Source organism: Nematolebias whitei, chromosome 15, assembly GCF_014905685.2.
Source record: "Nematolebias whitei isolate Nwh7 chromosome 15, NemWhi1, whole genome shotgun sequence".
Lineage (NCBI taxonomy): Eukaryota > Metazoa > Chordata > Actinopteri > Cyprinodontiformes > Rivulidae > Nematolebias > Nematolebias whitei.
Genome location: NC_056512.1, coordinates 38288119 through 38305374, shown reverse-complemented (window position 1 = coordinate 38305374; position 17256 = coordinate 38288119). Strand labels below are relative to the sequence as shown.

General features: G+C 39.8%; 1 protein-coding gene and 1 long non-coding RNA gene across 2 annotated transcripts in view; both read right to left on the bottom strand.

Moving 5' to 3' along the window:
- Window positions 1-3881: 3881 nt before the first annotated feature.
- On the bottom strand, window positions 3882-9543 carry LOC119421279. The gene is made up of 3 exons (XR_005187357.1): window positions 9508-9543; window positions 4115-4278; window positions 3882-3946 (listed from the first exon to the last, which is right to left on the bottom strand). It is a non-coding gene; the product is annotated as an uncharacterized LOC119421279 (long non-coding RNA).
- Window positions 9544-16439: 6896 nt separating this feature from the next.
- Window positions 16440-17256, bottom strand: part of samd14 (sterile alpha motif domain containing 14) — a 5798-nt gene continuing 4981 nt past the window's right edge. The window contains exon 10 of the mRNA XM_037688583.1: window positions 16440-16735. Within this exon, the coding sequence (XP_037544511.1) occupies window positions 16580-16735 (156 nt within the window). The 3' untranslated portion in view covers window positions 16440-16579. The remainder of the gene's footprint in view (window positions 16736-17256) is intronic.

The window sequence follows — 17256 nt, the reverse complement described above, 5'->3', positions numbered from 1 at the left end:
TTTGTCCATCCATCATCCATTCATCCATCCATCATCCATACATCCATACATCTATACATAATTCATCCATCCATCCATCATTCATACATCCATCATCCATCCATCCATCCATCATTCATACATCCATCATCCATCCATCATTCATACATCCATCATCCATCCATCCATCATCCATCCATCATCCATCCATCCATACATCCATCCATCCATCATCCATCCATACATCCATTATCAATGCATCCATCATCCTTACATCCATCCATCTATCCATCCATCCATCATTCATACATCCATCATCCATCCATCATTCATACATCCATCATCCATCCATCTATCATCCATCCATCATCCATCCAGCCATCATCCATACATCCATCTATCGTTCATACATCCATCATCCATACATCCATACATCTATACATAATTCATCCATCCATCCATCATTCATACATCCATCATACATCCATCATCCATCCATCTATCATCCATCCATCATCCATCCATCATCCATCGTTCATACATCCATCATCCATACATCCATACATCTATACATAATTCATCCATCCATCCATCATCCAAAGGACAAAGGCAACAAGAGAAACAAGACTGGAGCTGTGTTTGGTTTCTGATTTCTAAAAGTCACAGCAGCAGAGTTTGGATGATTCTGGAAACATTCAGACTGGAGTTAAAACTTTTTTACAAGTTCAGTTTAAACTGAACGTTTCATCAGCTGAAACAAAAATCATTGAAGTAGAAAAAATTCAGGCTGGAGGATTCTGTCTGCCGCTCAGATGAAATGACAGGAAGGTTCACCAACAGCCACCCCCACACCAAAAGTTACAGTTTTTATTAGAGGCACCCGTTTCTGGGATCAGCAGGTTTACTTGTAAAACTTTCTTCTGGTTCTGTCGGTTCCTGCTGGTTTATTCATCACTTTGGAAACAAAAATCAGGGCAAACAGTCGTCAATGTGGGAAACAGGATGTTTGTGTCCTGAGCTGCAGAACTATGGGGTGCCGTTTGTAAAGTTACTCAGTCAAAAATTAACAGCAATATTTTGTTTTATTTAGCCTTTCATAAGAAAAAAATTTGTTTTTTTAATTTCAAAGTCATATTTTCACCATGTTATTCATACATTTATAAATGTCATAGATCCAAACTAAGTATTTAATTTACAAGCTAAATATTTATTGTCCAAGCTAAACATTTAATTTCCAAACTAAACATTTATTTTCCAAAATAAATTTTCATTCAACCTTTATTTAGACAGGTAAATCCCATTGAGCCTCAAGGACTCATTTACAAGAGAGACCTGATTTCAACAAAGAGTGATGAAAACAGTGGACAACGGCGACAACAGCCATAAAAAGGCATATAATTTTTTTTATTTTTTTTTTTACAAATAAGATGGCCAAAAAAGTAACAAAAACCAGCTAGATTATAAGGCAAATTTAGAAAACTAAAAACAGGAACATGTCTGTTAAAGCCACTTAGAGAGGTCAAGGTCGAGAGCTTCAGGTCTTTGTAAGATATTCCAGGAAACAGGAGCGGAGTAGGAGAAGGACCTTTTGCCAAGTTCAGTCCTCACTGAGGGAACACTGCAGGTAATGATGTCCTGAGAGCGCACGCTGTAGCTGCACTCACGCAGAGACATGTAGGAAGAGATGTATGAAGGCAGCAAACCAAGAAGTGATTTAAAGATGAAAATGAAATGTTTAATTTTATAACTAAATATTTAACTCTCACCTAAATATTTAGCTTGCCACCTAAATGTTTAGTTAGCAAATTAAATATTTAGTTTAAATGTTTAGTTTGGAAATTAAATGTTTAGCTTGGAAATTAAATATTTAGCTGGGAAATTAAATATTTAATTTACACTTAAATATTTAGTTTACTAACTAAATATTTAACTTGCAAGTATTTAGTTTGTAAACTAAATATTTAGCTTGTGAATTAAATATTTAGTTTGGAACTATGACATTTATAAATGTATAATTAACATGGTGAAAATATGACTGAAATTAAAAAAAACGTTTTTTTTCTTATGAAAGGCTAAATAAACCAAAATATTGCTGTTAATTTGACAGTGAATTTTTACAAATGGCACCCCATATAGAACAACCTGAGTTTGAAACAATAAAGACTCAAAACAGGAGAATGATTCATGAATTTATTTGAATAATAATATGAAGACAAATATTTACAGAACAATGAAGAGTAACACTGGTGGTAACACTGAACTTCAATGAAAACACTGAACTAAAAATAACGTTTGACTTTGGGGGAGTTTTGAATTTTTATAACTTACAACAGGAGGTGGTTTTTAATTGCATTAGAAATAAATACTGAAGTTCTGAGTTTAACAAGGACCTGCTCAATGGTCTGACCAAAAAAAAAAAAAAAAAAGTACAGACTGATCCATTTCTGTGTTTGGAGTTCCACCTTCAAACGTAAGAAATGGTTCAGTCCATGTTTCTGACAATGATGAATTGGTTTTCACAGTCTGTAACAAAACTTTAAACATTTTGTAGCAAAAATGTTTCCTTGGGTTTTAGTTTTCCAAGTTCTTAGACTATACATGGATCAGAAGGACATCATTTAATCCGACGCGCTCTTTGAACTCCTGGAAGTACGATGTTTTCCAAAGAAACGTTCAGGAGCATAGATGTGAATTTATCGTTTCCACAGTTTTAAGAGGCTGGGTTGTAGTCAATGAAAAGGTCAAAACCCAACATCTGAAGCAGCTTTGCTGTTTTCTGGGTTTATCCATGCCTTCAGTTCTGCTGCACTCCAATGAGATCTCGTATGGACCCCGGACTCCTCTGGTCCTCTTCTGAGAAGAGCCATTGGAAGGTTTCCCTTTTGTTTCCACCAGCAACGCAGTCTTTCCACGGATCGTTTTGACCAGAGTCACACAGACTGTGACAAGAAAGAATAAATACTGAGAAGGAAGCATCAAGCTCTAAACTTTGTTCATGTGGTTCAGAAAACTAAACTGGTTTATATTCAAGATGCCAACTCAGCCACTGAAACCCAGAACCATCTACTCAAAGACGGCCTTCAGCATGTTGAACAACAGCGGGTTTGTGATGCCGTCCGAGTCTGTAACTGCCATTGTGGTGTGGTCCACGGTGTAGCAGTACTGCTGCATCAAGTAGCCTTCATCCAGACTGGTTCTAGAAGAGGATTTACCCAGACAGGCAGCCAGGTGGACTGTGGCTTCGTAGTTGGAGAAGAGGAGCACCAAGGATAAGGCCAAAGTGACTACGAAGAACGGGACCGTGCCGATCAACGGGGCCAGGTACGGGATGACGTAGCGGTCAGCTCCCGGTTGACCAAACATGGTCTCTAGAGCCGTAAAGGCGGTGAATGCAGGATCTCCAGTTTTTCCAACCGGACTCACCATAATTACAGGAATAGCCTGACTTCCAGAGACCCTCATGGAGTTCCAGTGGTTCGGCAGGGGGAAGGGCGCGGGGTGGAAATTATTGCAAGGACAATATTCTGGGTTTGCACAGATAAACATCCTGTGGCGAGGCTCGATGAGTCCCGTAGCGATCCCGTAGGCAGCATTAGCAGCAAGGAGGCAGTTCCATGGAGAATACAGGATCACATCTGCGATGGAGGGCAGCGGCAACAAAAATCTGGCAGGAATCACAAAGTTATTAATTTCTCCATGAGCCACAAAGATCAGATCGATCTTCTTCCTTTGTTCCCTCCTCTTCTTCTTCTTCTCTTCTTCCTCATCAACCTTCTTTTTGATGAATTTGTAGAGGTCTAGGAGTTTGAAGAAGTGTTCAGACTCTTGGTGTTCCCTCAGCCACTCTCGAACAACTTTGTCCGAAGTGATCTTGATCACGTACTCAATCAGCTCTCTCTTCTCATCACTGCTTCGGTTTTCCTTCTCAATAATCAATTTAATCCGAGCTAACTTCAGTAGAGCCTCTCTGAAACACAAATTTAAAGAAAACATTTTAATATTTACACTTTAACCACTTTCATCTGCTCAATGGAAGAACCTTAACCTGTTCCAGTTTTTGATTCCATAGCAGTTTGAACCACATAATTTATCGTTTCCATTATTCCCCGTAACTCTTGCTTACAGTACTTCATACCTTATTTTCTGCAGCTCTTCTTCCACCTCCTTAGCAGCGGTCTGTACAGCTTCAGCATTCTTTCTCAGGGCCTTACTGGCTTCAGTCTCGTAGTTGTCCAGGTTTTGACAGTCAGAAACCAGTTCAGGAACTGAGAACAGAAGTCCAACGGCTCCTCCGGCAACCTGAACACAAGACAAAACACCACAGTGCAATTTATGATATCAAGATTCAGAAGTGCAGCACGACAGCTCAGTGGTTAGCACTGTTGCCTCACAACAAGGAGGTCCTGGGTTCAATCCCCAGTTGAACCTGGGGTCTTTCTGAGTTTGCATGTTCTTCTCGTGCTTGTGTGGGTTTTCTCCTGGTTCTCCGGTTTCCTCCCACAGACCAAAAACATGCATGTTAGGTTGATTCAGGCCCAGGCCTCCCTTGCAAAAGAGATCCGTGATCGCAATGAGATTTTCCTGGTTAAATAACGGTTAATGAATAATGATAAATAAATAAATAAAGGTTCCTGTGCTATGATGAGTTATAAACCCTGACTGAAACTCCTCAGATTGTTTCTGTTCAGATGTTCACACAACTGACCTGCAACTATTTTCTCAAGGTTTGAGATGAATGTTAGATTAGATACAAGTCTATAATTGGCCAGATTTCTTGAATCAACATCAGGTTTCTTAAGTAAAGGTTTAATGACAGGAACCTTTAAGTACTCTGGTACATAAACATTCATTAAAGACAAATTAAACAGATCCAAAATGTGGACATTAATTGAGAGAAATACCTCTTTAAACAGTCTGGTTGGTGTGGGATCTAGCAGACATGTAGATGGTTTGGATGAAGCTATTATTTTTGACGATTCAGAGAGCTCAACAGGACAAAAACAGTCCAAACATAAATCAGGTTATGGTGACATTGCTAAAGTTGCCTCATCGGACACAGAACCAGAGGCGATACTAGGAAGGATGGTTTGAATTTTCTCTCTAGTTGAAATACTTTTATTTATAAAGAATTTCATGAAGTCTTCACTGCTTATAGCTGTAGGGATCCATGGCTCAACAGAAATGGAACGTTTCATTAGTCTAGATATGGTACTGAACAGAAAACGGGGGTTATTTTTATTCTCATCAATTAAATATGAATATAAAGCTATAATAATGCAGATATAAAATACAATATATTCAAGGATTCAGTGATTTTAATTGTATATAGCTACAGAGAGCTTGCTTATATGTTAGCAGTCTCTCTCTCAGAGTTAAATAAAATTATTTAATGTTAGTGGAGCGCCATTTTCTTTCCAGCTTTCTAGATGTCTGTTTTAAATATGTAACTCAGAATTGAACCAAGGAGCCGGTTTCCTCTGATAGATTACTTTCTTTTTCAGCGGAGCAGCTTTATCGAGTGAAGTTCGCATTGAAGTTGTAAAATTATCATCCAGATGATCTAAGTCACTGCTCTTTGATGCATCACTCTGCAAGACAGAGGAAAACGATGGAAGGGAATCTTTAAATTTGCTTACAGCATTTTCAGATAAGCACCTGCTAAAGTGAAATTTACTCTGTGACTGTAGACATTTAATGTAAACTCAAAAGGTTATTTAAAAAAATGGTCAGACAGAACAGGGTTTTGAGGATGTATTACTAAGTCCTTAATCACTATGCCATAAGTCAGATCCAGGTCGAGTGCGATGATGAGAATCGGTAGATGTGTGCTATGCTTAAGCTATCACTTTCAACATCTACATGAATTTGAAATCATCCATTTCATAAATAGTGTTATTTACTTCCTGAATTTTGTTCTGTGAAGAACCCAGAGAGGGTTATTTGATTGTGCTTTCTGGAAAACAATAAATTTTTACGTTTAGGCACTCCTGCAATCGTCACACTTTTTCTGTTACAAACTGACTCCGGCCCTCCACCAGAGAAGGGAAAAGTTATGTGGCCCTCACAGGAAAAAGTTTGGGGACCCCTGCATTAGTATGTCTATTATTATTATTCAATAATAAGACAAAAATCAGAGAATTCAGACAAAAATTGAGAATAAGGGCCTGGTGGACAATATATAACAAGCAGCAAAAGTGGCTTTTCTGATTTTCATTTTGGATGTGAAAGACTGAGGGACAGCAACTCAAAAATAATTATAACCAATAATTGGTTAGCATTAATTAATATTGTTTTTATCCATTCAACCTTTATTTCTACAGATTAGTCTCATTGAGTCACAAGGACTCATTTTCAAGAGAGACCTGTTTTAACAAAAAAAACATATAAGGTACACACACAAAAATAAAACAGTTATACAAAAGCATATAAAATGAAAAGTAAATAAAAGTAGTGATATAAAATGAAATAAAGACAAACTACACAATGAAACAGTGTAAAATACAAAAAACAAGAACATGTCTGCATTGATTTTTGTATTGAACTTAATAGTTGATTAGAGAGGTCATTGCCAACAGCTTCATCTTTTTGTAAGGTGTTCCAGGTTGCAGGAGCAGAGTATGAAAAGGCTCTTTTGCCAAATTTGGTCCACATTGAGGGGACACTGCAGGTATTTATGTCTTGAGATCTCACACAATCCTGACTGAAAAATAGAAGCTCCTCCTCCACCTCAACCTGTTGTTCTAGGAACGTGAAAATTTAAATATTTGGGGGGAGTGGATTCATTTATACTAACAAAATCTTCCTGTTGTAGCCAGGTTTCTGTCAGACAGAATAAATCAATATGATGATCAGTTATCAGATCATTAACTAACAGGGATTTAGAGGAAACAGATCTGATGTTCAGTAAACCACATTTAATGATTTTATTCTTTTGATCTGGTAAAGTAACTGTTTATCTTAATAAAACTTATGATTTATAATTTTAGAGCTGATTTTTGGTTTATTTAACTTGAGTTGTGGGTGGCACCGTTTCAATGGAAGAGTGGATGGGTAACAGAGAAGAAGCAGCAGAGAGGTGTGGAGGACTACAACCCTGCTTCCTGGACTGAACCCTGGGTTGTCAATAATTTGGAGGACAAACAAAAATCAGACAAATTTCTAGAAAGAAGAGCGGCTCCATCCAAAGTGGAATGGATGCCATCTCTTGGCATCAGACCACATTTTCTCCAAAAAGCACTCCAGTTATCCATGAAGCCCATGCTGTTTTCAGGACATCAAATGGACAGCCAGCGGTTAAATGATGACATTTGACTAACATCATCGCTAGTCAGGTTGGGGTCATCGTCTATGAACCTTTTACCTTGTCATATCTCAAAAATAAAACTTTAACAAGCATTAAAATAAAATCACCTTCATATGGCCATCTGCTGCTCATGGTTTAAGATCCGTTTTTATCCAACTAATTGTTTTACAAACCGGATTCCAAAAAAGTTGGGACACTAAACAAATTGTGAATAAAAACTGAATGCAATGATGTGGAGGTGCCAACATCTAATATTTTATTCAGAATAGAACACAAATCACAGATCAACAGTTTAAACTGAGAGAATGTATCATTTTGAGGGAAAAATCTGTTGTTTCCAAATTTCATGGCGTCAACAAATCCCAAAAAAGTTGGGACAAGTCCATTTTTACCACTGTGTGGCATCCCCCCTTCTTCTTACAACACTCAACAGACGTCTGGGGACAGAGGAGACCAGTTTCTCAAGTTTAGAAATAGGAATGCTCTCCCATTTATGTCTAATACAGGCCTAAATGTTCAATCGTCTTGGGCCTTCTTTGTCGCACCTTCCTCTTTATGATGCGCCAAATGTTCTCTATAGGTGAAAGATCTGGACTGCCGGCTGGCCATTTCAGTACCCGGATCCTTCTACGTAGCCATGATGTTGTGATTGCTGCAGAATGTGGTCTGGCATTATCGTGTTGAAAAATGCAGGGTCTTCCCTGAAAGAGATGACATCTAGATGGGGAGCATATGTTGTTCTAGAACCTGAACATAGTTCTCTGCATTAATGGTGCCTTTCCAGACATGCAAGCTGCCCATGCCACAAGCGTTCATGCAACCCCATACCATCAGTGATGCAGGCTTCTGAATGGAGCGTTGATAACAACTTGGGTTATCCTTGTCCTCTCTGGTCCGGATGACATGGCATCTCAGTGTTCCATAAAGAACTTCAAATCGTGACTCATCTGACCACAGAACAGTCTTCCATTTTGCCATTCTCCATTTTAAATGACCCCTGGCCCAGTGCAAACGTCTGAGCTTGTGGAGCTTGCTTAGAAATGGTTTCCTCTTTGCACTGTAGAGTTTCAGCTGGCAACGGCGGATGGCACGGTGGATTGTGTTCACTGACAATGCTTTCTGGAAGTATTCCTGAGCCCATTCTGTTATTTCCTTGACAGTGGCATTCCTGTTTGAGGTGCAGTGACGTTAAAGGGCCCGGAGATCACGAGCATCCAGTAGAGTTTTACGGCCTTGACTCAGCGATTGTTCCAGATTCTCTGAATCTTTTGATGATGTTATGCACGGTTGATGATGATAACTTAAGAGTCTTTTCTATTTTACGCTGGGTAACACCATCCTGGTATTGCTGCACTATCTTTCTGCGCAACAATGGTGGAATTGGTGATCCTCTTACCATCTTGGCTTCTGAGAGACAATGACACTCTGAGAAGCTCTTTTTATACCCAGTCATGTTGTCAATTGACCTAATTAGTGTTAATTGGTCTTCCAGATGTTCGTTATATGCACAATTTCCTTTTTCCAGCCACTTATTGCTACTTGTCCCAACTTTTTTGGGATTTGTTGACACTGAAATTTTAAATCAACATATTTTTCCTTTAAAATGTTACATTCTCTCAGTTTAAACTTTTGATCTGTCATGTGTTCTATTCTGAATAAAATATTAGATGTTGGCACCTCCACATCATTGCATTCAGTTTTTATTCACAATTTGTTTAGTGTCCCAACATTTTTGGAATCCGGTTTGTAAATAGAAACCGTTTATCTGAGGCTTACCTGACCTATTTTCTACATTTTCCAAGTTATGCTTGTGTTGCCCCTCCCCCTTTGGCTTCCAAAAAAGGTGGGAATCCCCATAGCAACCAGTAACTCAGCAGATTGTGAGTCAGTGAATTCTATATTAAACAGCAGGCTTCTCTTCTACTTTTACACAATGGCCACCCCCACATTTTTTGTGTTTGTTTTGATTAAATTTTGAAATAAAAGAGAATAAAAGCCTCTTCAGAAATTAGGGCTTAAAAACGCAAAAAAAATATCAGAAAGAGATTTTGACTTGGAGTTTCAAAATAAAGCTCAGACGTTTTTCAAATTGAAAGTGAGTTTCCAAGAAACTAAACCTTATGCCAACTTCTCTGTACTTTAATCTTGTTCATTTAACAGATTTTACTTCTGTGAAACCTGAGGGACCAAACAGCGCCCCTGCTGTTTCTGCTGACGGTACTCACACATCCGGCTGCTTTTGACGCGGCCCTTTTCCCCACAGACTTTGCCACCTTTTTGCCTCCTTCTTTAGCCGCCAGCAACAGAACCTGTAGAATCACCGTCATGCTTGCTGCTAACAGAGCGTTATTTGCTATGATCTTCCTGGACACGTTTGCTTTTGGCAAACCACACATTTGATGTAACTTGACAGAGTGAGACAAGTCAAGTCCTTGTCGTTTGGCCTCTGATCTCAGGAGCTGCTCCATGATGTTAGCATCACCATCATCATCATCACAGGAACCTGAAGGTTGTCCTCCATCTGCTCCCGGTTTCAAAGACTTTATGAGATCTTGGATTTCTTTCTCCAGTTTCTGGAGCTCAGCAACAATTTTTTTGGCTTCCTCCATGGCATTCTTTGATTTGCTGGCAACGATGGCCTCAGAGCCAACACTAGTGAGCAGACTAGTTCCTGATGCCAACGCTCCAACTGCTCCAACTGCAGCCAGAACTGGCAGAGCAGCTCCGCCTGTCACAGCGGTCAGCAATCCTGCCACTGTCATTGCTGTAGCGCCCCCTACAGACACCGAGCTGCCTACAACCTTGGTGACATTAGCAGTCTTCATGGTTTCTTCCAGCTCATCAGCCAGAGTGTTAAACTTTCTTGCACATTGTTTCTGCAGCTCCAGCCACTTGAAGATTTTCTTGAGAATGTCGGCATCATCCATGATGGGATTAGAGGGAGATAACAGCACACCTGCAACAAGGACCGAAAACAGTTACTGACGATGTTTGAGGAGTGGAAAAATTTTAAAAATTTTAACAAGATCTTGGAGCATGGGAAGTTATAACTCCTTCCAATCAAGCAGTGCTCAAAGTGGGCCAGTACTCACAGGTATGCAGTACCAGGTCTTCTAAAGTTTCATCTTTAGCATATTGTCACTGTATAAACCTGCCAATACAAGGTGTCACAAACTAAGCTATAGCCAAATCTTAAACTACATTACCCAGAGGACATCAGTTGAAAATAGGAAATCATGTCTTGCCCTACACTGCTTCTGATTGGATCACCTGTAAGGAACCAGGTGACGCAAGACTCATGAGGAATGATTATTGGTTAAAAGTTAAGCCCAAAAAGCCAATCAGAGGTACAGCTGGGTGAGTGGCTGATGCAGTACCGAGGACTTCAATATATCCAGTCTGTACACAGAGAAAATGACGGTTACCGTGAGAAAACGGTAAATCTGTTGGTAAGTCTTGGCCAAACAAAATATCAATGTTTAACACGAAACACATCGGGTACTTGGCAGCCTCTGTGCAGTGGCTCCGCCTACTTTTGGGGAAAACTACTACCCCAGACCTCCACCCTGCACTGGCGGTGAATGGAACGGTCACCATTATAGGGATGAATACTTTTGAGTGCAGACTGACGAGGAGTTTAAATAAACGTAAAGATTTTATTTAAAAAATCAAAACAAAAGCTGCCATGGCAGCAAAATTACAAATACTTTGGAGCAAGCACAAGGAGACATGAGGACATGGTGTAAAACACAAACAATGACAGACTGAAGAGGTGAAGCTTAAGGACTATACTGATTAGGAGTGGCTGCAGCTGTGACGGATTAAACAGCAGACAGGTGTAGATGGACATGGCTGGAAAAGTACTGCCTGAGGTTTGTAATGTTACAGTTTCACATGAAATCAGAACTGTCTCAAAGGTTCTGTTATCAGGACAGAAAAACACCCCGATCCTCTGTAGCTGTTAGAACATGACAAATCCAACCTGACTTTATTAAACACTAAATGAAAAACTTCCACTGGGATTCAGATCATGTTATTCAGCCCACTGTCCAGAACCAGATCTTCAAACAAAACTCAGCTTGGCTTTTTCTGAGCCAAGGCTTAAAAAGCTCTTCAGAACCAGACCCTACCTACAGTTTCCTAAACATCAAACAGGAAATAAACTTGAACAAGTTCACCCAGCAGGACAAACAATGACCCGACTGGTTCTGGTTTCTTGGAGGCAGAAAGTGAAAGAAAAAAAAAAAAAAAAAAAGACAGCTAACAGAAGTCCTGCAGCCTGATTTGTGAAAATCAACTGATTTATTGTTTAACTAGAACAAACTGACAGAAAACATCAGGAACCAAAAACTCACAAAAGCCTGTTCCAAGCAGATCAGACTCTGGGAGCAGCAATGTTCCTGCAGGTTTTACTCACCGTCTGAACAGAACCTAAGCAGCTGCAAGGTTTCTGTCTGATATGTGGAGCTTGTTGTTCTGAAGTCCAGCCGAGGGGTTTAGTCAAACAACTGTCCGGGTCTGAACTGCTGCTGGGTGGTTGTTCAGCTGCAGATAAGAGCCAAGTTCCTGCAGCTGCGGATTTATCAGAAATCATGTGACCCGAGGGATGTGGGTTGAGCCCAGGCTCAGGCCCACTTAAGGACTGTTTGCAGGGTTGGGTCCATGTTCATGGACATGGACATGTTAAAAGTGAAAGTTGAAGCTAATATTATCTGAGAAAATCAAACATTAGGAGAATATGTTGTAGATCATTGTTATTAAAGTTTGAGAAGAAAAAAGTTTTGTAGATTTTTAACATTTCTTAATTCGCCGACTGACAAGTCATTGAAAAAGTTTATTCATAGCTTTTTGAGCAGAAATAAAATATAACAATGTCAAAAAGTTTATCCTTCTAAATGAGACATTCAGTCAGTCTGAACAGTAAACTGGGGTTTAGGATCTAGCTGAAACAATAAATCCAATAAATCATTGAACCTACACCCTAAACTTTTAAATACCTCGTTGTCCTGGCTACGGAGGAGGCGGAGCAAATGCAATCAAGAATCCCATGAATCCAAATGTTTGATTCAATTTGACGGTTTGAAACTGTTTTTTTAATTTTATTTGATGAAGTCATGAGGTCAGGCAGGTGTCCCCGTAGATGTTTGCAGATGATACTGTGATCTGTAGTGAGAGTAGGGAGCAGGCGGAAGAGAGCCTAGAGAGGTAGATGCATGTTCTGGAGAGAATGTATGACTTTAAGACCTTGAGAGGTCTTATAACTGTTTATAAAATGGATTCATTTGGTGGAACTGATTCTTGGTTATGATTATTATGACCTCATGAATAACTCTATGCCTGATATTATAAGCTAAATAATTCAACTGACTGCTGACTGTGAAAATGAGGGACAACTATTACTAGTTTAAGAATTCAAATAAATCCAGATATTATTAAATCTGACAGTTTAAAACTATTGTAAGTTCTTAAAATGCATCACTCTCAGGCTCTGGCTCTAGACCATTTTCTCCTTGGGGCGTCAGATCATCCATCTGCTCATCACCCTGAGTTTCCTCTCAGTTGTTGGATTTCTGATCCAGTATTTGACTTCACTGACCAAACTTCTTATTACAGACACTTGAACACATCATCAGGACCAGCGGCGCTGTTTTGACTGATCATTTAAATAATGTTTCACACATTTAAGACTCGGTTCTGGCGTTCCTTAGGGTTCAGTTCAATTCACTTTATGCCAGTTTACAACAAAAGTCATCTTCAGAGTCAGAGTCAGAGATTCTTTATTGTCATTCGCACCTCATGTGGTACATGTGGTGGAGCGAAATTATGTACACAGGGTCCCAGTTACATCTAACAATAAAATGTATAAGAAAAACAGTAATAACATCTAAGATATGAACTAAGAAAAACATCAACTAAATATGCACTAAGCACTCATAGGGTGCCATACAAAATATTCACAGACAGAACATTATAAAATGCCAATCACTAAAAAGTTCTCTAAGGACAGACCGGGGGACCAGATCAATCCTATACTCCCCTTCAAGCAAAGTTGATCCCTAACTTTATGCTAATGACCCCAAACTACACTGATCCCCCCCAACATTTTTGTGATGTACTCCAACATTACACAAACCACACCCAACTTTACACTAATGACATCAAACTTTACGCTGATGACACTCATCTTTATGCTATTGACCCCAAACTTTATGCTGATAATACCAGCTTTCTGCTGATGACACCCAACATTATTTAACAGTGGAACTGGGCCAGTGCTGGATAAATCAAACCTGGATGAGGAAAAAAATTAACGTAACTGTTTTTAGTTTTTAAAACTGAAAACAACTAGGAGTTACTTGTGTTTAAAAGGGGCTGCAGGTAGACTACTGAGTCGTCAGGGTACTTTGTTGTGTTATAACATCTGGAAAATAAAATAAGACTGAGTTCTAATTACAGTTCTTGTGGGTTTTGTTGTTAAGTTTTATGAGACAGAGCAGTCTGTGTTGGATTGACTGAACATATCTGATTAACATTTCAGTCTGGTTCTGTAGACAGTGCAGGCAAACTGCTTCTCCAGGTACTTCCTGTCCAACTTTTGTCCAACAGATCTGTCCCCCAAACAGACACTGTGATGCACTGTGGCTTTAAGCCTGGACTGGAGGAGAACAAGAGACAGGGCTAAAGTGACCACTGACAACGGGATGCTCTTCATCTCCGGGGAAGATGAACGAGATAACGATCCGGTTTCTTCCTGGAAGCCATATTTCATGGTGAGAAATTAAAATTTCTTCCCCACGCCATCATCTGGTTGAAGAGGACTAATTGTGATGATGGGGACCATCTGATCTCCAGCTTTCTTCATGGAGTTCCAGTGGTCTGGTGGTTTCATGGGTCGATGTTTTGCATCAAGAAATTCATAGCTGTCTTTTTTGGTGCAAACTGTGCAGTGGCTTCGTTCGTCCTGTGGCGATACCATATGCTAAACCCCAGGTTACACAGTTCGAAGGAGAATAGAGGACCACATTCAGGTCTTTCTTGTAAATGAGTCCTCGAGGCTCAGTGGGATTTACCTGTCTAAATAAAGGTTGAATGAACATCTCTGATGGAGGACAGAGGCAGCAAACAGCTGGCTGGAATCATGAAGTCTCTAATAGATCCATGACATACAAAGGTGATGTCAGCAGTGTCACTGTGATCCTTTTTCGCTTCCTCATCGATGTGTCTTTTCAGGAAACGAAACATATCCACTAGTCTGATGAAGCTGAAGGACCCTGAAGTTTCTCTTAACCACTTTAGAATGGTTTGATTTGAACAATTTTCCATCGCAAGTTTTATTAATTTTGTCCTATCATCTGAGCTTTTGACTCCTTCAGAATGATGAAGACCACTCTGGTACGGGTCCTCCTGGAAAAAAAAAAACAACAATTGAATATCTGAAGCTAGACCAGTGTATATTGATTTTAGGGGATAATGCCCATTTGGAAGGATGATCTGGGATGGACCCAGACTTTAAAGTGAAGACATCTCATCTTACTTGTGAACTTTTTGAGATTCGCCCAGCAGAACTGGAGTGTCTCAGGACAGAAGTGTTAAAAACCGAGTTTAGTCTGTTTTCACTGTGAGCCGACCATAAAGAAGTGGAAAAAACTGATGAATTATCAAAGAGCTGAAGACTATAGCTCAGATTTTATATTTAGCTCCTATCAGCTCATTAGGAGGGTGTCTACAGAGTCTGTGCAGTGGTGTCATCCACACTGTTTAACGCTCTGATTATAGATGCTAGTTTGTCAGATATAGCATACATTAGCATAACTTTAGCACACAAAAGTAGTTATCTAGAGCAATTGGTGGGAGGGTTTGATGTGTCCCCCATTGCCAAGCACAAAATCTTTAAAAAAAAATCTTAGACAAGAACTTGCAACGTTTAGCAAGAATCAGTCAGCATCAAGAAGAAGCAACAGGGAAACCTGAACATGCAATGATTTCCCATTGGTTATTTATGGATATTGTTCTATGTTTCTTCGGGACCATTAGTCAGTTTTTGTCCGTTCATCATCCCAGAACATTTTCGCAGTCAGTTTCTGCCCCTTCAGTCAGCTCACCACACCTATCTTCACCTTCTCCCAGTCAGTTGTAGCCGCTCTTTTCATTAACCCTGGTCTATATGTATTCCCTGTGTCGATCCTCCAGCCATGGCCCACTAAGCGTTGTAAACACCCTGTCCGGTACCTCTGTGCCTGTTCAGAACCTTTCAGAATTTGTCTCTGGGCTGTGCAAGTTGTTTTCTGCATCATTGATCTTTGTTTTGATAAAATAAATCCATTATGACACTTACGTCGCTGTGTTTGTTTGGAGTGTTGGTTGCTGGAAATTCACTTAAAAACTTTCAGTTATTTATCCCTCAAAGTAATTCCTTAAATCAACCTGGAATACGCTCATAAATCATTGTATTTATATACAAGGGTGCGCACATATTCTTGCATGTGCGTATGTTTGAGGCACATCATCAAGGTGGTGGTCAGTAGGGACCTGTGATAGAAACAGGATCATGTCTGTGTTGATCTTTAAAGTCCCTTAGAGTGGTCAAAGTCGACGGCTTCAGAGCCTAACATGCATGTTTTTGGTCTGTGGGGAAAAAAAACAGGGTACGTGGAGAAAACCCACATAGCACGGAGAGAACATGCAAACTCCACCCAGAAAGGTCCCCGAGCCAGAATTTGATCCGACCATATTCTTGCTGAGAAGCAGCAACCCTCCCAACTGCGCCACCGTGCCGCCCCGAGTCAGAACCTGTCTAATGAAAACAAATGGGCCCACTTTTGAAACTGCAGAAGCCCTAAAGATCAAAACACTGACATAACAAGAGATCAAACTTCAAACATCAGATATTATTTTGATCAATAATCTGTCTGATTGATGAAAACAATTGGAAGATTTATCTGTCAGGATCTCTGGGATCTGAATCATAAATATTTTTAATTGTTAGATTATGTTGTTGACATGAACAAATCCGTCATCTGAAACAGAAAAATGAATTCCTGTTTTTGTCCCTTTCAGGGCTTCCATAACAACAAATGTTAAAATAACGACTCGTTCTAAAAAGTTTGTATGCTTTAATAACGTTTCATGTTTCTGCAGAACTTGTTTCTCTGTGTCTCATTTCTACGATGTTGTCAATGTCTGTCCTTTTCCTTGTCTGGAATCTGCATAAAAGAATTCCAGGTTTTCCAGGATGACACAGTTTGTCTTGTCGAAGCTTCCAGTGTCCTTCCCTCTGTCTCCTTCTGGTGGTGGACCTCAGTTCCTGCGCTGGTCCTGGTCTTTCCTCCTCTGTTTTTCCTTCTGTTTCTCCAGTTTGTCCAGAGCTTTTCTCTCCTTCTCTACTGCACTTTGGACGTCTTTGATGCGACGCTTCAGAGCGCTGCGATCAGACGAACTGAGCACGCCCAGACCCTGCAGGCACAAGAAGACAGCAGAGACGATGCTGACACGTTTGTGTTACAATCATTTCCTCTCAGCCTGACGTCTTAACCCAAACTTTGACCTTAAATTTAACGTAAGGTCAACCCTTCATCACAATTTAAAAATCTAGAAGGAATTACAGATGGAAACAAAAATGAACTCAATCTGTCCTGAAGACGTCAGAAAGGACACATTTCAGAAAATTTATCTTGACAGTAAAAAGTTCATCTTCCATTTGGTTTGACACCATCACCTTCATCGTCATCATCACCTTCATCATCATCATCGCCTTCATCATCATCATCATTGTCACCTTCATCATTACCTTCATAATCATCATCATCACTTCATCATCACCATCTTCACAACCACCTTTATCATCATCATCATCACCTTCATCATCATCATAATCACCTTCATCATCATCACATTCATCATCATCATCACTTTCATCATAATCATCACCTTCAGCATCATCATCTTCACAATCACCTTCAGCATCATCATCTTCA